At 45.6% G+C, this 21155-nt stretch overlaps 5 protein-coding genes across 5 annotated transcripts; 3 read left to right on the plus strand and 2 right to left on the minus strand.

Moving 5' to 3' along the window:
* Nucleotides 1-194: 194 nt before the first annotated feature.
* Nucleotides 195-6256, minus strand: LOC122415256 (transmembrane protease serine 9-like). The gene is made up of 10 exons (XM_043427241.1): nt 6158-6256; nt 5885-6035; nt 5507-5756; nt 5294-5431; nt 5001-5145; nt 2257-2376; nt 1859-2003; nt 1409-1658; nt 1109-1246; nt 195-1015 (listed from the first exon to the last, which is right to left on the minus strand). Exons 1-10 carry the CDS (start codon nt 6213-6215, stop codon nt 866-868), a joined length of 1545 nt encoding a protein of 514 aa, XP_043283176.1. The 5' UTR covers nt 6216-6256; the 3' UTR covers nt 195-865.
* Nucleotides 6257-7278: 1022 nt separating this feature from the next.
* LOC122414686 (venom metalloproteinase 3-like) lies at nt 7279-10845 on the minus strand. Its single transcript, XM_043426217.1, has 13 exons — nt 10021-10845; nt 9883-9943; nt 9601-9812; nt 9419-9508; nt 9150-9327; nt 8960-9071; nt 8754-8883; nt 8477-8628; nt 8330-8370; nt 8059-8185; nt 7686-7953; nt 7486-7605; nt 7279-7403 (listed from the first exon to the last, which is right to left on the minus strand). The coding sequence occupies exons 1-13, from the start codon at nt 10078-10080 to the stop codon at nt 7371-7373; spliced, it is 1584 nt and encodes a 527-aa protein (XP_043282152.1). The 5' UTR covers nt 10081-10845; the 3' UTR covers nt 7279-7370.
* On the plus strand, nt 10812-13649 carry LOC122415257 (uncharacterized). The gene is made up of 3 exons (XM_043427242.1): nt 10812-11007; nt 11105-11390; nt 11474-13649. The coding sequence occupies exons 1-3, from the start codon at nt 10952-10954 to the stop codon at nt 13337-13339; spliced, it is 2208 nt and encodes a 735-aa protein (XP_043283177.1). The 5' UTR covers nt 10812-10951; the 3' UTR covers nt 13340-13649.
* A 928-nt stretch (nt 13650-14577) lies between these two features.
* LOC122414688 (troponin C-like) lies at nt 14578-16234 on the plus strand. Its single transcript, XM_043426219.1, has 5 exons — nt 14578-14704; nt 14844-14877; nt 14965-15108; nt 15452-15706; nt 15787-16234. The coding sequence occupies exons 1-5, from the start codon at nt 14702-14704 to the stop codon at nt 15810-15812; spliced, it is 462 nt and encodes a 153-aa protein (XP_043282154.1). The 5' UTR covers nt 14578-14701; the 3' UTR covers nt 15813-16234.
* A 2523-nt stretch (nt 16235-18757) lies between these two features.
* On the plus strand, nt 18758-20257 carry LOC122414687 (troponin C, isoallergen Bla g 6.0101-like). The gene is made up of 6 exons (XM_043426218.1): nt 18758-18981; nt 19102-19132; nt 19227-19254; nt 19356-19499; nt 19785-20036; nt 20159-20257. Exons 2-6 carry the CDS (start codon nt 19130-19132, stop codon nt 20191-20193), a joined length of 462 nt encoding a protein of 153 aa, XP_043282153.1. The 5' UTR covers nt 18758-18981; nt 19102-19129; the 3' UTR covers nt 20194-20257.
* Nucleotides 20258-21155: the final 898 nt, after the last annotated feature.

A 21155-nucleotide genomic window follows, 5' to 3' on the forward strand; every position in this document is an offset into this window, starting at 1 on the left:
CGCCGATTCTACGAATTTATCTTCGGTCGAAAACGCAGATTTTAGCGAGCTCTGCTCCTTCGGTAAGGCGAACTTCCGTCTTGTCGACTTCACTCGATTTTACTGAATTCTGACTTATCAACGTTTTTGATATTTCGATTTGATTCTCTGGCGATGATGTTTACTCAACGAAGTTTATGATGAAGCTTTCATTTTTTTCACACGAAAATTAAGTTCTCGAGGGTTTTATTGAAAAAGATAATTCTATTGTACAATTTTGTTGTAAATTATGAAAGTTGGACATTTTTTCATGCCCCAACAAGCGATTTTCTCATATTTTAGTAAATGATATCAATCTATATTGAATATTCTTCGTCAATTGTAAAAAAATGGTTAAATAAGAAAGAATTTAATTTTTTTTTTCATTAACGATTAATCGGCGAAATTTGGCAACAGCTCTGATGTAAAAGTACGAATAATTTGGCATCGATTACGATTTATTAGATTTTATCGAGTCGATTAATTTGAACGAAACATTTTTGAGAGATTTTTGAGTAAAAAAGTTTCATCGACGAATTGAGCACTGTAAAAAATATTTTACAGTTTTGAAATAATTCGATTTTTCATCTGAGAACCCATTTTTTATTAATTCCAAACGGTTTTTCATGTCTTCGGACATCGGAAAAGTGTTCAGGGGCCGAAAAATGTTTGATTCGCGAAAATGATTGGATTGCTGATCTGGTCAACCGAATTTTCGATGTATTTTCTGCATTTTTCCTTCGCAATGTTTCCGCGCGAGCGTTGTAAAAGTGTTCGGAACCAAAAACACCGATGCCAAGGTCAGTTTTCTCGAGGAGCGTTATTTTTTGGTCCCTCCGACGGGTGTTTACGGGTTTTTCTCCATGGTTTCGTGGACCCAGTCCATGAAGCTGAAGACTCTTGTGAAGACGTCCGGAAAGCCCTTGGCGCACGGTCTCCCGAAGGATACGATCCCAACCTGGACGTCATCCGCGGTCAAGGGACCACCGGAGTCGCCCTGAAAACGGAGTTGATTCTCAAAGGTCGATTTTCCATGCTAGACCAAGTGCGCGGTTCCGTAATTCGGAGTTTTGCTGATTTTTCAACTTACGTGGCACGCCCCCTCGCCGACTTTCGTCAGGGTGCAGACGTGGGTGCTCGTCACCACGTCATGGTACCGATTGCACTCCTTTTGGGAAATGATTTTAAGGTCAATGTGCTGGAGGTTGTCGGGCAACGAGCTTCCAAGCTGCAACAAAACGTCACGAATATCATCAATAAGTTACGAAAACGCTGCGGGGATTCGTCGTCGGAAATGCAAGCCAGAGTACGACCGGCACCCCGGCAAGTCGAGGGCGCTCCGGAGGCAATATTTCCGATGAGAAAATCGCCTTAAGCGAAGAAAACTCACTCTGATGCTTCCCCATCCACTGAGAACCGCCGGATAGTTTTCCTTCGTGACGTCGACGCTCGGTAATTTGACGGGTTGAACTTTTTCACTGAATACGATGTCCTTGCTGACCCGGACGAGACCAACGTCGTTGGCGAAGATCGAGGGCGTGTACTCCGGATGAGCGAGGACAAAGTCCGACTGGTAAGAGTCACCGCCCTGCGACAGTTGATTCGTCCCCACCACGACGACGATGCCGTGATTACTCGATCTGGAAAAGATCACTTTGTCACTTTAGTGACGAGGAAAATCGACGAAAACATCATTTTTGTAGCTTTAGTAACGCGAGGAAACTCGAGGAATCTGTGCAGTTCGTTCGATGCGGACAAAACCGTCAGAAGCGACAGTTTCTGATCGGATTTGAGGAAGCGTTTCTTGAAAACAGGAGGAGGACATTTTTTTCCAATTTACCCAACGATGCAATGAGCTGCGGTCAGTATCCATCGGCTGTTGATGATCGACCCGCCACAGAAGTGACTGTACCTACGCAGAGACACTTGGTAGGGATATTTTCCTTCGGGAGCGTCACTGCCGCCCACAATGCGACCTGGTAACGCTGAGAGACGAAAAGAGAGTGCGTGTGAGTGAAAATCGGGCATCGAGTCCAGTCACCGGAGTAGAGATGAGCACGGAAGTGGGTTTTGAGGGAGGAAAGGGAATTGGAAGCAAAACGGAATTGCTTGAGCCAACAAAGGTCAAGAAAGTTTCGTAGCTGCGTCTCGCTGCTGGTTTTTTTTTCTCGAGGGATTATCGATCGGCAGGAACAGTTTCGTGTTGACGGAAATGAAAAGTAAATTTCAAAAGCTCACCGGAAACTGCGACGAGCGCGGTCAAAACGACGGCCACGAATGCCCAAACCCTCATGATTGCTCTTGCAGTTGCTCCTCGAAGGAAAACGACCAAATCGATGTGGAGCACTCGCGATTTCCCTTTTTATATGAAACCACATTTTTGATTCGCGTGTGGATACATTTTTTATCTCGAAACGAGGCGTTGTGCACGCGCTCGTTTTCCGCATCGCAATTGCTACGGAATCGATCGTTTGCCGATGCATCGTCGAGATCTCGGAGATAATCATTTCTTCCATCTCGGAATAACCGAGATGTTGGATAAGAACGTGTAAATTTAAACTCCGCGTTACGTCAAATATTGTTTGAATCGATGATAGTAAAATCGTCACGCGTCGAATGGATCTCGCGAGCCCCGAGTCCCACCGAGTTGGAACAGAGAACTGATTGGATTAGACGAAAGCGTTTTTTTTGTGGATAATTTCGGAGCAATCCAGCAAAATTTGATCCAGTAAAAAAAAAAATTATTGAAGCTAATGCGAAATATTTAACTTTTGATACAACAAAATGACGAAAATTTCGATCGACTTGCATCATCTGATCGGAATCAGATAAGGACCCGTTTTTTTTGCATGTCAGGATTGAACTCAATCGGATTCCCTTATCTCTCGCGCGGGCTCGATTAGATTGAACGATCTCGAGGATTATCGAGTGTCGAATCTCAGACGATATCCCCGTTTTATATTCAATCTCAAACGACATTAGCCACCGCTTCCGCTCTGATTATTCAAATAAAAAAACGCGGAGAGTGGAACGACTTTATCCGAGGTATTTTTTGAGATTAAACGTTGATGTTTATTATTAGAATTTTGATCTCGGAGTTCGATGCTTCAGACGATAACAATTCGGGAACTTTTGGTATTTTTACTCATTGATCGGTGCTCCGGGTCACTGCTCATCATTTTTTATTTTGCCTTGAAATTTGAGCAGTTTGCTTTTTGCTTGGACACAATTGCAAGACAAATGTTATAATTCAATCGGAATTGAAGCTCCCGAAAAATGTAAACTGGAAGCAATTAAATTTTCAAAATGCTTGAGCGAGTCGAGTTCGAAAGAAATTTCTTTTGGTTTCGAAACTGTGGTTTTCTGAATCACAGGCGAAGAGTAAAAGCTGCGGTAAAAACCTTTTTTTCATTTCAATTTATTTATCGAAAAATTCTGACAGCTTATATGCACAATTGATTTTTTTTCACATCGTCGTAATACATTTCATCGGACGATTTGTTTCGATACAAGACTCCTCAGTCATGGATTTTTGGTATTTTTGAATATTCTCGAGAAACCGAGTTTTGAAAGTGACTTTTTATTTATCTCTGAAATCCTTTACAATAAACATGTTCCACGTTTTTTCGTCACACACTAAAAATCATTTTGTTAAAACACCTCAATTCTCGCGGTTAATTTATCGATTGCTCAAATGTCAAACAACTCGCCATGCACGATAAGGAAAATTTCGTGCGTCAAATATTTGGAGGTAACTTGAAAAAGACCGAGATTGCAATCAAATAAAAAGTGAGGAAAAAAATGAATCCATGCTTTTTTCCATTAACCTTCAATCAGTAGAATTATCCTTTATGGAATTTCCTACTCGATCTTGACGCATTTGTCGTCCTCGACAACAGCTCTGATGTAAAAATACAAATAATCTGGCATCGATTACACGATTTATTAGATTTTATCGAGTTGATTAACTTTAATGAACAAATTTTGAGGAATCACACATAATTTTCTTTAAATTTATTGCAAAAAAGTTTCATCGTCGAAATGAGCTTGGAGCGAAAGCTCGAGAGTTTCTTCGAGTTCGTTGGTTGCCCGAGAAGACGAGCTTCGCGAGCACGATTTTCCAAAGTTTCGAAAATCGAGCAAACCGACTTTTTGTGTTGGTGGCGGTTTTTCCCTCGAGCATGTCACATCAACGGAGTTACCAGCCGTCGATTCTGCGTATGAATCTTCGGTCGAGAACGCAGATTTTGTCGAGTTATGCTCCCTCGGTAAAGCAAAAATTTGTTTTTTCGACTTCGTTCATTCTAATTAGTACGTACGGAACTGATGCTCTTGCGTGTGCTCGATTAGATTGAACTATTTCGAGGATTATCGAGTGTCTAATCTCAGACGATATCCCCGTTTTATATTCAATCTCAAACTACATTAGCCACCGCTTCCGCTCTGATTATTCAAACAAAAAAACGCCGAGAGTGGAACGACTTTATCTGCGATATTTTTTGAGATTAAACGTTGGTGTTTTTTATTAGAATATTGATCTCGGAGTTCAATGCTTCAGACGATAACAATTTGTGAATTTTCGGCATCTTTTATTCTGCCTTGGAATTCGAGTAGTTTGGTAAATATGAACTGGAATGAATTAGATTTTTAGAATGCTCGAGTGAGTCGAGTCCGAAAGAAATTTCTTTTGCCTTCGAAACTTTGGTTTGCTGAATCACAGGTAAAGAATTGGTGGTCAACATTTTTCCTTTTTAATTTATTTATCAAAAAATTCCAACAGTGAAGAATGCGTGTTTCGGAGTCGATGAAAATTCTCCATCGCTCCAATTCCTCAGTGAAATAATTTCTCTCGCGTTAGCAAGAAGCCTGACAAATAGCGCGTGTTTCCTAACTTTTTATCGCGTTTCTTTGAAACGCCACAGTTTCATTCAGAAAGAAAGTGAAAGGATGAAATTCATCACTCGCTGGGAACGCAGGTCAGCTCTTATTTTCCATTGTTTGTTCGATCCAGTCGACGAATTTGTACACTCGGGTATAAACGTCCGGGTATCCCTTGGCGCAGGGTCTTCCGAAGGACACAATACCGACTTGAGAATCTCCAGCGACCAGCGGACCTCCGGAATCGCCCTTTTGGTGAACAGAAACGAATTAATCTCGAACCCCGATTTGTTCGCAATCAGTTTCGTATCGTGGCATTTCCATCGATTTTTTAAACCACCGGATGAATGGTTTTCGTTAAATTCGCAAGAAATGTTTGTGATATTTCGAAACTCACGTTGCAAGCTCCTTCGCCAACTTTGGTCAGAGTGCAAATGTGTTTTCTCGTCACGATCCAGTGGACCCGTTTGCACGAAAAGTGGGAAAGCACTTTGAGATTGATCTCTTGAAGATCGTCCGGGATGGGGCCGTTTACCTGGAATCGATGAATTAACCGATGTAACATTTACACAAGTGGCCGAAAACAGGCCAAAGCACGGCTTCTACGTACTCGAATTCTTCCCCACCCGCTGAGCGTGACCGTATCCCCGTCCTTGGTGGAGTCGCTCGTCGGTAGTTTGATCGGCTGCACTTTGTCATTGAATTCGATGTCTCTGTCGACGCGAATGAGTCCGACGTCATTGGCAAGCAACAGCGGATTGTAAAGTTTGTGGGGTACGAGGAGCTCGGCTTGATAGTAGTCGCCACCGATGGTGAGAGAATTTGTGCCCGCAACGACGTGGATCTGGCTCGCACTTTGCCTGCGGAAGCCCGAACTCGAGGTAATTCGATGATTCGCCAAAGAGCTCGTTTTGCTCACTCGCTATTTCATCACACTTGGAAAAACCTTTATTCTTCTACCGGATTTAGATCGAATTCGGGAACTCACCTGACGAGACAGTGAGCCGCGGTCAGGATCCAGCGCTCGTTCAGGATCGAGCCTCCGCAAAAGTGGCTCGATTTTTGGAGGGAAACTTGGTACGGGAACCTGCCTTCGGGAGCGTCTCGCCCGCCGACGATACGCCCCGGCAATCCTGCAGCTGCAGCATCACAAAATTCAAGTTAAAATCACTTTGTCCCACGATTATTCGACGATTTAAACGGGCCATTTTCCTGGTCCAGGTAAAAGGATCAACGCGAAAGTCCAATTTCCAGTTCTCACCATCCGATCCGGCGAACCCGGCGGCCAATACGCTCGCGAGAAGAATGAGAGGCTGCATGATTGCGATTGTCGACTGCGTCGAGCTTGAATGAACCCATTGCTACGAAACGCTCTTATATACTTCTTGATATTACGAGAAAACGAAAAAACAATAATAAAAGAGAGAAACAACACAATGTGTGTACACAATCTATCTGATCCACGATTCTTTGTATTTAATCGACACGAGATATTTCGATACGTGACTGCATTTCGTACTATGAACCACGTGGTCTTTGTTAAATTTACGAGATCAAAAAATGTAAACAGCCATTCTCGAGTCTTTTGATCCTCCTGCGCGAGTATTTTTATCGGATTTCATCGATTTTTTATTAAAATTAGCAGAATTTTTGTTTCCTATGAATTTACAGTGATTTATTCGCACAGGAAGCTCACACTTGATCGCTGTAATCAAGGCAGTTTTCCCACTGATCGAATTGATACGAAGCTATTGATAAAAATCATCAAAATCGCCTGTCAAAGTCCCGGGCCCTTGAAATAACTCGTCCGAGAGAAACTGACGAGAGCAGATTTCCAAACTTGACACGGTCCCTCGTGCGTATTTGTGGTTTTCCTGTCTCCATACACGAATTTCTCAGGCATTGACAAACGGTTTCGAAAGAAACTTTCATTATTGGTAGAAAAGTGTCCAAAGAGCGTTGGAGTACGATTTTGTGAAATTCCTTCAGTTCTTACGAGGTCTGAGGAGGAGGTCGAACTTCGGACGTTCAACCTCCGACTCCGCTGGTCCCAACAGCGTTTTGACTTGCTCGCGGTGCGATACGAACTTCCCCGAATCGTGTCACTACTTGCGGACATTGATCGAGATTTATTCCGAGATAAAGTTGCATTCGCAACGCTCAAGATTATTCGTTCTCCCAGAGAAGATAAGCCTCCCCTAATCGATGCCCCTGATTTCCCATGATTCAGGAGGATAAAAAATCGCACTTTTCAATCGCATTTCCGATAAGCCTCGACTGCCATCGATCGTCGTGTGATTAAACTGCGCAGTTCGATGCTCGTTGATTGAATTAATTTCGCTCAGATAAGAGGATAATGGGCGCAATGAGAACGAGGCTCGATCACTTTTCACGTCGCCATTTGTTTCGTCGATTTATTCGATTTATTCATTTCATACATTTCACTTGGGCCGCCTAGTTATTCCGGAGCGTTTTTACAACGCCAGACATTTGCCGTGCACGCAAACCTGAAAGGGTCGTTAAAAAAGGGATGAGCATCGAGCCTATCTTCGAAAATTGCTTCGAGTTCGTTGTGCAGGGAAAACTGACCTTTCCAACGGCGCAACTGGCGCCGTCAGGCGGCGCCTGAGACGTGTACTTGTAGCACCTGTTCGGAGCCTGGAGATCGTAACAGTAAGCAGCGGAGCAAGGGAGTTGCCACGAGGCGCCCTGAAAGAAGGACCGAAAGAGCGGTTTGAGGCGAGCCGCTTCGCAGCCGCGCGTTCTCGACTCGTCGTTCAAACACTCACCGTGTAGCAGCTTCCTCCATTGCCCATTTTTTTGCACTGGTGATCCCGGTCGCTCAACAAACCGGGCAGCAATCCTCTTGGCAAGGGGTTCCTCACTGCTGGCTCGTTGTAGAAACAAACCCCGCCATTTCTGCTGAGGAAAGTCGCGATCGCTGTTACCGTGCACTGAGAAAAGTCGTGAGCGTTTTCCGTCACTCCGGAATTCGGTGCCATGATGTAACCAGCGTCCGCTTCGCACGCTGCCCCGTTGTCGTGAGTGGAGCCCAACCTGCAACGGGAAACGTAAGTTTTGGCAAAGTCTGCAGCCTTCTGACGGCTCCTTCCCTCCGCTTTTCGCTCATCTTCCGGACCGTTCGCACAGGAAGATACTCACAGATGAGCGAACTCGTGGGCAGTCGTCGCCACCCCGTGGAACGTCCCATCGTCGGTTGACAGAGCAGCGCTTCCTACGGTTTTGCGGAAATGGTCGACGAAACATGCTCCACCGTTGAGAGCCACGCCTGGAAACAATTCGAATGTGAAACGGTCGCAATCACTTCGGTCGAATCGGGAGCGTCGGTTGTTGAGGAAACCCTCCGAATTGAGGGACCGAAGAATAATTTAAGGGAAGAATATTAAGAGAAATCGGTAATCGGTCAAATTACCCAAGGTGTTGGGTTGCCCGTTGCCATCGGTCATCTCCAGACTGCAAAAAGTACAAAGGCAGTGAACGAGAGACTTGAGAACTCCGCCGAAACAGCATCGCCCACGTTCCTCTTGAAAATGATTACTTTTCAATATTTCTCACTCACCCCGTCATTGTGACAACCGCGTCATAACTCGTGGCAGGAAAAACGTTCAGTACCGAGTAATAATATTCTAGCGCAGCAGCGTGTGCCTCAAAGGCATCGACCAATATCGCGTTGTACATGTTGTTCGTAAGGTACGGCGTTGCCTCGCGTTCCTTCATTTTTCACAGACGTGCATCCGAGATTCGTAAAGTTATTTTATCGATAAATTATTCTTCAAGGCACAACACTCGACTTTTCAGCTTCTCCAATCAAACTACCAATGACGAGGGTGACTTACCATAGAAATGATGACACGAGCGATGTTGAACCTGAATTTAGGCTCATCGAAACTCCGGTACAGCAGATCGACTCCGTTCCAGAAAGCCAGAGTGTACACGAGCACCTCGTCGACGTCGTATTTGTGCATTCTAAAAAAACGTCGAACGCAGATCACGAACGTGCTCGGAAGGAGTTTCGACTTGGTCGAAGGACTCGGGGACCCACCTGAAAAGCTCGTAGTCAACGACGACCATAACTTCAGGGTACACCACGGCAGGTATGGGACGAACGTTCCTCGTGAAGGCTTCCGGGCTCGCTTTTCTCTCGTCGACCGTTCCTGCCACGACGATGAAGAATCGTCGAATTAATGACACAGTGAATCAGTGAAAATGCGTCATTGAACAACAAAACTCACTGATGCTTCCCAGAACCTCGTCCAAATCCCTGGCGTGTCTTTTGTAAACGACGTGGTAAGTCGACTTCCGATGCTCCGAAGATTCGGGGCCGTGGGAGGAAGCGTTTTTTCCTAGATCGTCGGCGATCGACTCCGGCAGAGGCTTGACCACGAGGTCGTAAGCGCCAATGAATCCGCTCTGAAAATTGGGGTTCGGAGAGGCATTTTTAATGAAAGATTTTCTCAAAGGTTACACTTTCCTCGCCATTTTTTCTTCCTCATTTACGTACGTAGGCGAGTCGACCTTTGGCAGTGGTTCTCGCGACCAAAGAAGCTCGCTTAACCGGATCTTCCAACAATTGTCCCACCCTCGTCATAGCCTGCGACGGGATTGATGACGAGTAATCAGTTTCAGTGGCGAATTTCTAGCGCGAATAGCCGCGTTGCACAAGCATTGAAAAAATGAACTCACAGCTGGAAGTTCTCTGTAAACTACTTCTCCATTCCATGGATCAATCTTTGCCGAATAAACAGGTGTACTTTGGCCTGCCAAGACTCCCTCGACTGGTTTTAGCCAGAGCCTGACGTCATCTCCAAAGACTTTGGCTACGAGATTTTCCGGCTCTTCCGAGTCCCGTTTCCTCAAGCGGGGCTCGTGAAATTGCACAACTTCGTAATCAGGCACTACAAATTTCGATGGATTAGTACATTTCTCAAACCATTTTCCGCCTGTTTTTATTCTATTTTTACAAACCCGAGTCGTGAGTCGTTTTAAAAATCGCTGACACTTGCTCCGCACTCATTTGCTCGTGGACCTGAAATTCCAAAAGAAAAAAGTCACTTCGCAGCCCGGTCTTTACGGTTTCTGGTTGATGGATTACACTCTTCGTACCTTCTGGCCCAGCGCCCATGGCGCCGTTGCAAAACAAAAAATAGCCAAGCCGAATATCATTTTCGCTTTTTAAGATCGACGAACTCTTGGTCGAGCAAGAAAAAAGTGTGTGTTTCGCTCGGTCTCCGCGTCGTTTTTATACGAAAATCATATTATTTGCAGTAATCGCGTGACCTTGAAGCGTGGTGTTTGAAAAGTGGGTCAATGTTTCGTCGCTTTATGAAAATCTTTGAGTTTCATTGCCGTGCAAAGATTTTTTAGATTTCAGCCACCCCCCTCGTCCGGCTAATTGACGCTCAAATATTTGCGCGCACCTGCGCGATCGCTCGGAAACGATTAACTTTCCTGATGCGCGCGGAGCGAGCTCGGAATACCAAAAAATAACGAAAATCCCGGCGCACTTTCCTGCCCAATAACCGCGCCGTCGAGCAGCTCGTTAATCATCGCGCGAGTTTCATTGAAATATCTTCCGTTGATGAGAAAACATCGCTTTGTTTACATCCCAAACATCTTTTACTCCCTGGCCCCATTTCACTTCGAGCCAACTGCGCGCTCGATCTTGAAAGTTTCATTGGAAGCTCGCCCTCGACCCAGTCGACGGTTTATAATTTATAATCAACTTTCTCACTATTTAAGGTCCCCCCTCGCTATTTCAATGCTGCCCTTCGATCTTTACAAACTTCGAAGTGCTCGAATGAAAATTCATTTGAATTCCGACGATCACATTATCGCCTGAGCAATAAATTTCCATAGAGGAACGTGAAATTGATCCCCGGGAATGAGCCGTTCTAATAATCTCTCGACATGTGTGCAATCGTAGATTAATCTTCGCTATCGGTTTGCCCGAAGCCGGGGCAGCTGTCCGGGTCGCGAGGAGGCTCGCTCTTCAGTCGAGCAAACGTTTCGAGGCGACGGACGTTTCCCCTGTTCAATGTTCGTCAATAAACACCGGGACAAGTTTCGCCTCGAAAAAAAGTCCCCGAGCAGGTCAGTTTGCCTTCGACGTTGGCGGGTTGACGAGGCTTTGCGTGCTTGAAATTTCTTTAGTTTGCTGAGACACAGAAAAATATGTTTTTGGTTAAAGAATCTCAAGGCGATGGAAATTCGTGATCGCTGGTCTCATCGGAAGTGGCTCGGGCCTGCTCTTCCTGAGCACGTGGAGTCCTGGGTCCGAGCAGGGGAAGTCGACGACGACGGGAAACCCGAACGCTCGGTTCCTCGGTCGCCTCGGCCGATCGGGATCAGAAGAGCTTGGAAAGACGATGGAACGCTGCGAAATTAGCGGCTGCGCCACTGTCACTTGTGGCTCGATTTCCGAATCTGAAAATCCTGGAGAAATCGCCTCGGGTTTCATAAATCAGGAGTTTGCAGTGAGTTTGTCGATCGAAATAATTGTTTATCGATTCGTGGATCGCAGGAGCGGGGAACTCGTGTCAAAGGGCTGAAATTTCAGGTTCAATGTTGGAAGGCGAGCTCCGTTGAGCGACTGGAATTTCAATCCTGCACGTTCCCCCACAACGAGCTCGGCGCCGATTGGCTGACCGCGGCGTTACCGATTCGACAGTTGGCGTTCGAGGATTGCGGCCTCGAGGACCTGCCCGAGGGCTCGTTCTCCTCGGACGCTTTTTCAGCCCTCGAATCTCTCGCGATAACGGCAGCGAGGGTGAGGGTTTTGAAAAAAAGGACGTTCGAGGAGCTGACGAATTTGAAACAGTTTTTATTGAGCGGAAACGCGGTCGAGGAAGCGGAAATTGACTTGCTGAGCCCAGTCGCCGATTCCCTGGAGGATTTGGGCCTCGACGCTTCCCTGACGAGCGTCAAAGTCCTGGAAAACATGACCGGCCGTGCGAGCCTGACGAGAGTGAAAAATTTGTATCTCCGCTGGAATTTTCTGGGCACGATCCCTCCGGAGACGTTCAAATCCCTGCCAAACGTCGCTGCGATTCATCTCACGGGATCCTCAATCAGCGAAATGCATGTTGACAGCTTCAAGGGCACGCGATCGTTGGAAACGTTGTTTCTCAACGACAATTTATTGACGAGCCTCCCCCGCGGCATATTCGATCCAGTTTTACTCGCGAATTCTCAGTTCAAAGTCTCGTTGAGCAACAATCAGTGGCGCTGCAGCTGCGACTTCGATTGGATTCTCTACCTGCTGAACTCGAGTCGAGAAATCTTCATGGAAAGCCCCAGGTGCTCGAGCCCCGAGAGAAACGCCTTTCTGTATTTCACGAGCGCTAAATTTTGCGACGATTCGAATCCGGATGTCGGCACGAGCTTGGGGACGACGGCGGTACAAAACGTCGCGAGCACCGAGGCCGTGGAGACGAGCAGAACGTACGTGAAGTTCACTTGTCAAATGGACGAGAGCGCGAGAGCTTCGACGAGAAAATTATTTGCTACCGAGGAGTGGAAGTTCCCATCGCGCCACCCGGACTTTGCGGTTCGCTGTTTGGAGGGCGGCGACCTCGAGGTAAGTTTCAAAGCCATCGAGGGTCGAGCGTTCTCGTTGATTTGGTTCGAGAACGACGCGACGAGCGACGATTCCACCTCGAAGAAAATCGGTTGCCGTAGAAACGTCGCTGCGCCTTTTCTCCTGAAGAGTCTCGCCTCGAATTCGACTTACACGGTTTGCCTGCTCGACAATTTCGAAGAATCGCCTTCGCCCTTGAACTGCTTAGCGGCGAGAACATTTACGCTTGCGGAGGACGACAAAAGCGTGGTTATTTCAGTCGCCGTGGGCTTGTTCCTGATCGGCGGGGTGCTCAGTGCACTCTCGTCGTTTTTTCTCCTCCGCAAAAATCCCTCGCTTCTGCGTGGTAGCAAGAGAATCCTGATGGTGAAGAAGCGCGGGATCGACGCTCTCGTCTTGCCCAAAGGCGCGAACCTCAACTATCTCAAAGAGGGCAAAATCGAAGGGAGCATCAAGTCTTCGAAGGAAAGACGCTCGAAGACCAACTTCGAATCCAGCTACCTGATGCCCTTGAGAGCTCAGCGCTCGATTCCCGATCGAAAGTTTTCCTGCTCACCGGTGAGCCCTCCGAGACGCAAAGACTCCAAAGTCTCCAGAGTCAGCTCGCTGTACAGCACCGGAAGTTACGTCTCCGGAATCGAAGCGACTCCCAGCGAACTGTACAACTGGCGGAACACCCTCGCTTCGAAGAGCCTCTACGCCGCTTGCTTCGGCGAGGACCAGGAATTCGATCGATCGCCGGCGACCCCACCGCCGCTGCCTCTCAGGACCTTCGGCTCGTCGGTCCCGTCGCTCTCCCTCGCCATCGACTCCGACAATCATTCCGACACTTTGATGCACTTTTGATCCCCCAATTCCGGACACCCTCGTCGTGGGAATCCGGAAATCGTGAGTCCGGTGAACCGCCCCAAGTACGCGAATCCGATAGCTCCTTGTCAATGATCGTGGACGAAAAAACCCCTTCGAAAATCCCTTCCGACTGGTTCCTCGCGAGCCGGCAGCCGGAGGGCTCCAAATTCGACGAGGTCACCTGCGCAACCGGCACTCGTGAAGCTACGATTTTTCATAATTTGTCAGCCCCCGAATCGGCGATTGAAATCTAAAATAAAGCGAGTTTTCACTCACGACGAATAGCCCTTGGATCCCCGGTGCGTCGTCCGAGTCTATTTATTTACAATGTTCCAAGAAAATTGATCTCGAGCAGAGGAACGAGAGTTCGTTGCTATACCGAATTAATGTACATGGACGGAAACTTGCTAATAGTTATTTTTGAACGGCTCTCTCGTGGCGAGTCGTGGTCGACTTGGGATCTATATTATCAGCGTGCTTTCGGGCTCGTGTGTACGTAGGAGCTGCAGGCTTGTATGTTTATATAAATAAATGGATCTGTAGCGTCTGCTCGCACGTGTTGTATATCGCTAATTTACCAGGAGGTAAGAAGACTTCGAAGTTTATCTGATTGGCCAATGTGACTTGCTGCTCGCTTACGTTACGTGTATCGAGGCTAAAGTCGCTTGCCAGAGCTACAAAACACTTTTATAGTTTGTAAACCGATGAGCTTTTGGCAATGGGCTAGATTTCCCCTTAAGGACGGACAACTGTACGTTTCGAGATGGTCGTTTTCACGTCGGAATTCCCCTCGTCGACGAATCCACTGGAATCGAGGGGCTCGAAATTTCTGAGCTTCTTCTCCGGCTGCTTCCTCCCAACCGGTGGAACGTCGCTCATCATTTTTCTTGGGCTTGGGCCGGATTTTTGGAAGGCTGTCGATTCGTGGGGTGGAATATAGAGCGAGCAGAACTGATGTTCGCGCTCAAGATTTTTACGGGGTTCGAGGTCTTTGGGTCTTCGTCTCACCCAAATGGGGCGACGTCATCGACTCGGTGAAATTCTATCGAAACTTTAACAACGCGATCTATTCTTGTCGAGATAACGGTTTTATTGTTAGTCATTCTCGTTGATTCTAATTGAGAAACACATTATAGTCTGGCAATGAAGATATCGATGATTAGTAATGAATCGATTGGCTATCGAAGCTCCGTTGCACAATGATTAGCAACGATTTATGAATTAAGGACTGTACGGAGTGGCCTGTCGCTCCGACGAAAAAGCCATTAAATATTCGATCGTTGGACAGCTCGTTACACACGTGCCTTCGCCTTGTTGTGATCGATTTTTCGCGTCGAAAGGATTCAGTGACTTATCGAAATGGTAAATCGACAGTGAGAGGATTCTCGTTTTGTTATTTCGGCGTAGCAATTCGTGGTTTTTGAGGAGTTTAAATTTCGGTTTGTATACTCAAAAATATGGCAACTAATCGAGCTTCTTTTTTCTTGTCGTTCAAATGCAGGATCAGGAAGGACTCACCAAAGCACAGCAAGCTCGTAAGTGTTGAAAACCCACCGGTGACGATCCCGAGCTTACATTTTTCTTTTAACTAATCGAGATTCGTTTTTTTCCGAAAAACAAAGAATTGAGGATGGCCTTCGATGCCTTCGACCAGGAGAAAACTGGCAAAATCCCATCCGACATGTTGGGTACGATTTTGGGAATGATGGGCAAACAGCAAGACTCCAAAGCTCTGGCTGCACTCCTCGGGGAAATCGAGCCTGAAAGTGAGTCTGAAACAATAATTTGATGCACGAGGACACAGCATTTCTTCGTCAATAAAATTTCGAGGATTGGAGCAACGCGTTTTTAACTGAAGCTCAACTTTGCTGGGGCCATAAAGCATCTGGTTGGGTTAAAAAAATATTTTATTTCATCTTTTCAACAAAATATTTCAAGCCCCCAACGAAATTTCGTTCCCACAGGCAGAAAAAGATTTTTTCCTGTCAAAACGACGCCCTGGTTCGTCGCAATGTAAAATAGTAACGACGTCAAATCAAGAAATCGATTCATCGCCAACGTCAGCCGAAAAATAAGTCTCTCAATAAAACTCTTCGACGTTCATTTCAGACGAGGGCGAACTCAACTACGAGGAGTTCACGATGCTGGCTTCGAGATTCCTGGAGGAAGATGTCGACACGGAGGCAATGCAGCAGGAGCTCAGAGAGGCTTTCAGGCTGTACGACAGGGAGGGCAACGGTTACATTACGACCGAAGTATTTCGCGACATTCTCCACGAGCTCGACGAGAACTTGACTGACGACGAGCTCGATATGATGATCGATGAGATTGACGCTGATGGATCAGGGACCCTGGACTTCGATGGTAAGTCAGTGCCCAAATGGAGCGTCAACTTGCTCGATCGTAGTGACACTTCTACTGAAAGGACGAACATTTTTTTCCAGAATTTGTTGAAGCGATGACGCACTAATGATGAAAAAAACCCTCGCCTGGTCTCAGGTCCCGAAATCTTGTGATTTCTCAATCGTTCCTTCTGCTGATTCCTCTTCGAAGGAATTAACCAATTTCGCCAAAATGTGAAGTCAAATTTTGCTTGTTTTAAAGTAAAGCACGAATAATATGAAAAATTGAAGCGAAAGCTGCGATTTTCTTCGGCACTCTTCATCGTAAAAAAACAGCGATCTCGTACACACGATCGTGCGACAAAATCTGGTGTGCAATCATCTCATTTATCTTCGCTATTTCATCGAGCCATCATTTGTTAATAAACAATATTTAGAACCGCAAATCGAAGGATAATTGTCGATTTCTGCATTCGTTGAATCTGCCCAATAAAGCTCTACACCGACGTGGCCAATCGTTGATTGGCCAAAAGTCGTTTGTTTATCTAAAGCCTCGTGACTTTGTTTCTTTTCATTTGATCCCCCCCGCCCCGGCCCCTGATTTTTTAATCAAACGTCAAAAAAATCGCAATTTCGAGACGAAATTTTCGAAAAAACGAATCGTTCCTCGAGCTCTGGCGAATAAAAATCCTAATTTTGCCATTCCGTGCTAGCAAACGGAGTGAAAGAGGCGAAAATTTCGAGGAATATGCGAAATAAGAGAAAGACAATTGGACTGTTGTCTCGAGAGCGAAGAACGGCGAGTCCGCCAGCCGCGATAGAATAGCGACTAAATATATTAGCTGCTATCCCACCCAGCTCCGAATATCTCGTCGAGCTTTATGAGCTTATAATTAGCGAGCCAAAAATAAGCCCGAGTCTCGATCTTAGCCGATGTATTTTATTATCTTACGTAGCGGGTATTACAAGTGTGCAAATTGTTCGTATTTACCGACTTCTATCTATGCGCTTCGCGTGTCCCCGACCCCCTTTTGGCCGAAGACCAAGAAATTTTTTACAGTCTTAGCATCACAATGCCAATATCGATTTCGGAGATTTTCGTCTCTCGTTGTTTCCCGCACGTGCGTCCGCTCGGAGGTTTTCTCGTGTGGAAAATTCGCGATAGGAAACGACGACGAAAAAAGCAGCAAAATTTACAAAAATTGCGTGTTTTTTTTCCGGTTTATTTATTGTATTTCGCAGTACGAGGATTTCCATCGGGCGTTTCCCGGCACTCTGACGTTTTGACAAGCTGCTCAGTTAAAGAACTGGCTCCGCTAATAGGAAGTTTATTAAGCCATCGATTCCGCTGGCTATTCATTTTTTATTTAGTCCCAACGCGGTTTTATTACTCGGTGAATAAGTTGGGCAATTTATTAGCATTTCGCAGGGTGGAATAAATCGATCGTCGAGATCGAGCAATGCTCCGCTCGACAGAATTTCACTTGGACGTTTTTTTCTCCCGCTAATGAGCTAAAAAGAGTTCACTTCGCCTCTCTGGAACACGCCCGATTAGAGGAAATTATATATCAGGTTTAATGCCGAATCGTTTGCTTTATGAATAAATTATCAGTTATTTCGGTAATAATTATTCTCCAATGGCCGCAGCACGCGAAAAAATTGTTGTATATAATAGCAAACAGCTTTTCATTTAACGATAACCATACGCCACTTTCGATCTATTTCCGACTTGGGTAAGCGCTACTTGAATTTCTGCGTCGAACGAACCTTGAGATTTCACGAGTTCGCGAACCATCGAACCTCAATTTCGAACAATCGAGCTCAAGATTTGACGAAAAGACCAAATTTTTTCGTCTCCTCCTTTGACAGAAAGTTTACCTCCAAAAAAGTTTCCGACGAAAAAACTTCGCAGATCCCCCCCCCCCAAGCAGTTTCGCGAAATTCTCGTCCCTCGAGGAGCTGGATGAAAAATGAATTTTATTAAAAATGAATGGATAGCTTTTCGTGTTTAATCCTCGTTAATATTGCTGGTAACATAATTGTAACGGTGTAAACGACAATTATCCTCGGTTAGGAAAACTTATCGCAGCGACGACGGCTGAGTGACGTTTTACGACGATGCCAAAAACTCTCGTCGGGCTGTTATTAAACGTCCGCTTAACGCGAGACTTTATCTACGCCAAGTTTTAACAACTCGCGCTGCGCCTAGCCGCACATATTCCCGGATGACGGAATCGAGCTTTTCCTATGTACTCTAATAAATGCACCCGAGGGTACATACACGCGTTTTGTTGCGAGTGTACGAAAGCGTCTGCCCGAATTGCCAAATTCGGGAGGGAGAGAGAGGAGGGAAGCACCGGGAAATGGGAAGGCGAGTGAGATTGTGGACCAGGCAGCAGACCAATTAGCAGGCGTGCTAATGCCTTGAGCTCCATTAATTATAATTTATATTGAGAATGTCTTTGACAAACGGAAACAGGAATATTGCGATATGATTTCTCAATCGAAGGAGCGAGTGCGACTCGAAAAATGGGAAAAAAGTAATGCGGTGAGATAAAGAAAAAGCCGACGAAATTCCTTGAAAAATAATTGCAGTAATCGGTGGCATAAAATATTCATGGTAACTCAATAAAACTGAGTGACATTCCTAAAAAATGGATTTGCATAAAAGAGAGTACGGAAAGAATGCTGGGATAATTTGAATGAATAATGATTGGAATCGTCGCAGCGTTAGATATCGGGGCCAAGGGACGATTTTAAAAACTCGTTGGAGCGTGCGGCTGTTGAAACGATGCATTTCATTCGATCAGCCCCCACGAGTGGGACACGTCGGAGAGTTGGTAAAAGCAGCGAAATCGAGTACATCGACGGGAAAGTACGAGTTTTATATGTTTTTCGAAATTCACTCTCGACAGGGTGGTGTGTGTTTCGAAATTGAAGAAAATTTTCGAAACGAGTTAGGATTTTTGGACCGGGTGGGAGCAGGGGGCGAATCGACTATAAGTCCGTCTCACTCCGATGCATCGCACGCCCCTGCCGGTAAGAGATTCATATCTCGATGCGTATGGCCGTGTTTGTCCTCGATGAAATGTGAAAACCGCTAGACTCTCGTAGCTCTGCTCGCAGGCAGATGCTGCAAAATCCCGGGGCTTCTCGCTTCTTCTTCTATCCTCTATCGAACACTCGAAATTACGTGTGCCAGCTATTCATTTCTCGCGAAACATCTTCATGTAAACGCCTTTAAAAGTTCTTCGCTCAAGTCTTTTTCGTCTCATTCCAAGAGGGATCATTCGCTCGGTTAGGCCATTTCTTCATTTTTATTACAAAAATCAAATAAAATCACTATTTTTCGATTTAGTCATTGCTTTTTCAACATTTTTTCATTACAATACTAAACGTCGAGTGTTGCTATTCCAGTTGTTGATTTATCCACGACCGATTCAATATGGTGAGCAATTCAAACTTTTTATGCATTTACTCGCGATCGTCTGCGTCGTTCCAATTTCTTTTCTTTTTCCATTACATCGATTTCTCGGTTGCAGGAAGACTTGAACAAAGACCAAATTGTCCGTAAGTTTCTTCCTCGCTAAACTCAATTTTTGTTTTTAATTTACCTCCTTTTTTCCTTTTTATATTCTGATTATAATCTCGAATCGTTTCGCATTTTCAAGTTCTCAAGAAAGCCTTCGATGCTTTCGATCAACAGAAAAAAGGCTGCATCGGCACCGCCATGGTCGGTACCATCCTCACCATGCTGGGTCACGAACTCAGCGAGCAAACACTCGCCGATATCATCGCTGAGGTTGACGAAGATGGTGAGCGAATAAGCTTCGTTTCATTGATGAAACTAAACGTTTTCGTTCTTTTACTCGAAATGACAGTTTTTTTTTTGGAAATTGACCTTCCAATTTCATTTCAATCAAATTATTTTCGTCGACACAGAAATAATCAAACGAGGAAAAATTATTAAAAAAAAAAACGACAATTTTTGCAAACATTTTCATTCCCGATGAAAAATTGCTGAAAAAAATCCTTTAATTCGCTGAATTAAATGTATAAAAAGACTAAAATTGGATTCGCGATATTTGAAAATGCGTCAGGCTCGGGAGAGTTGGAGTTCGAGGAATTCTGCACCCTCGCTGCTAGGTTCTTGGTCGAGGAGGACACGGAAGCGATGCAGCAGGAACTCAGGGAGGCTTTTCGCCTGTACGACAAGGAGGGAAACGGTTACATAACGACAGACGTGTTTCGTGACATTTTGCACGAGCTCGATGACAAATTATCGCCGGAAGAGCTCGACCTGATGATCGAGGAGATTGACGCCGATGGGTCCGGAACTCTCGACTTCGACGGTAAATAATAATTATAAAAAGACGATGAGGGAGCAGGACGACGAACGGAGGCGAATGGGTGGCCGATTTTCCTGCGAGTGGTGGGTGTTTCGAGTTCAAATTTCTCGTGTTCTTTATTGCAGAATTCATGGAAGTTATGACCGGCGGGGACGACTAAGAATGCTTGTATTTCTACGTAACAACAACGTGGACAAACGAAATAAAAGGTTTTATGAAAAATAGTGTTACGAGTGAATTGTTTATGCAACCTGGGAGAATCCTGGGGGAGGGAGGGAAAAAACGTGAAAAAAAGAAAGCGCGGAGCGGCGTACGCAACGTTTTTGTGTCTCGGCGAGCCTGCTCGAATTTCCTGGCATTATCCAATTCGACGATTTATTTTATTGCACGAGCAGGCCAAGTGTCCGTTTTCGAGCGAACGATCGCGTGGCCAAATTGCGCTCTGCTCTGGTATTCGCCACAAAAAATTAAATGAACTCAGCTCCAACGAGCCAAGCATTTTTTCTCAACTTCAACTGCGTCAAAGTGCCAAAGAAAATCGAGGCAGAAAAATAGTCGCTCGCGGTGAAAGGGACCCGAGGAGTCGCGCCTGGGGACGGGCAACCGGTCGGACGTCGGTGCAAACCTCGCAGCGGACGAAAAAACTCCTCGCGAAACAAGAGACACGGAATTTTTTATTCGCTCCCCCTTCCCCTTCATTACTTAATAAATAAACGATACCAAAAGATCGAAAAAAGCTAATCGCGTTGCGTCGAAATTCACTGAAGAATGGCAGTTGCTCAATGAAGCGCGAACGCGTTCGAAAGTTTTCAATGGAAACGGAGATAAAAATCGACGAATTATGAATTGGAGGGAAGAAAAAAGCGAGAGAAGATTGTGGCACTTTCGAAAATTCTTTTCCGCCAATTTGCTCGATTAGTGGTGTCATCGGGGGGGGCCTCGAAAAAATCGAGTCTCTTTCGAATCTGCTCCGAAATGTTTTTTCTTGCGATCGGAAGTTCGTAATTACACGCTCCCAATTATTTAGGAGCATCGATCATTCAATTTCGCTCCACGGTGAGGAAACAACGAGAGAGAAAAAACGAAAATGCTCAACCGAGACTCGCGAATGAATTCGTGTGC

The sequence above is a fragment of the Venturia canescens genome, chromosome 8 (genome assembly GCF_019457755.1).
Source record: "Venturia canescens isolate UGA chromosome 8, ASM1945775v1, whole genome shotgun sequence".
Classification (NCBI taxonomy): domain Eukaryota; kingdom Metazoa; phylum Arthropoda; class Insecta; order Hymenoptera; family Ichneumonidae; genus Venturia; species Venturia canescens.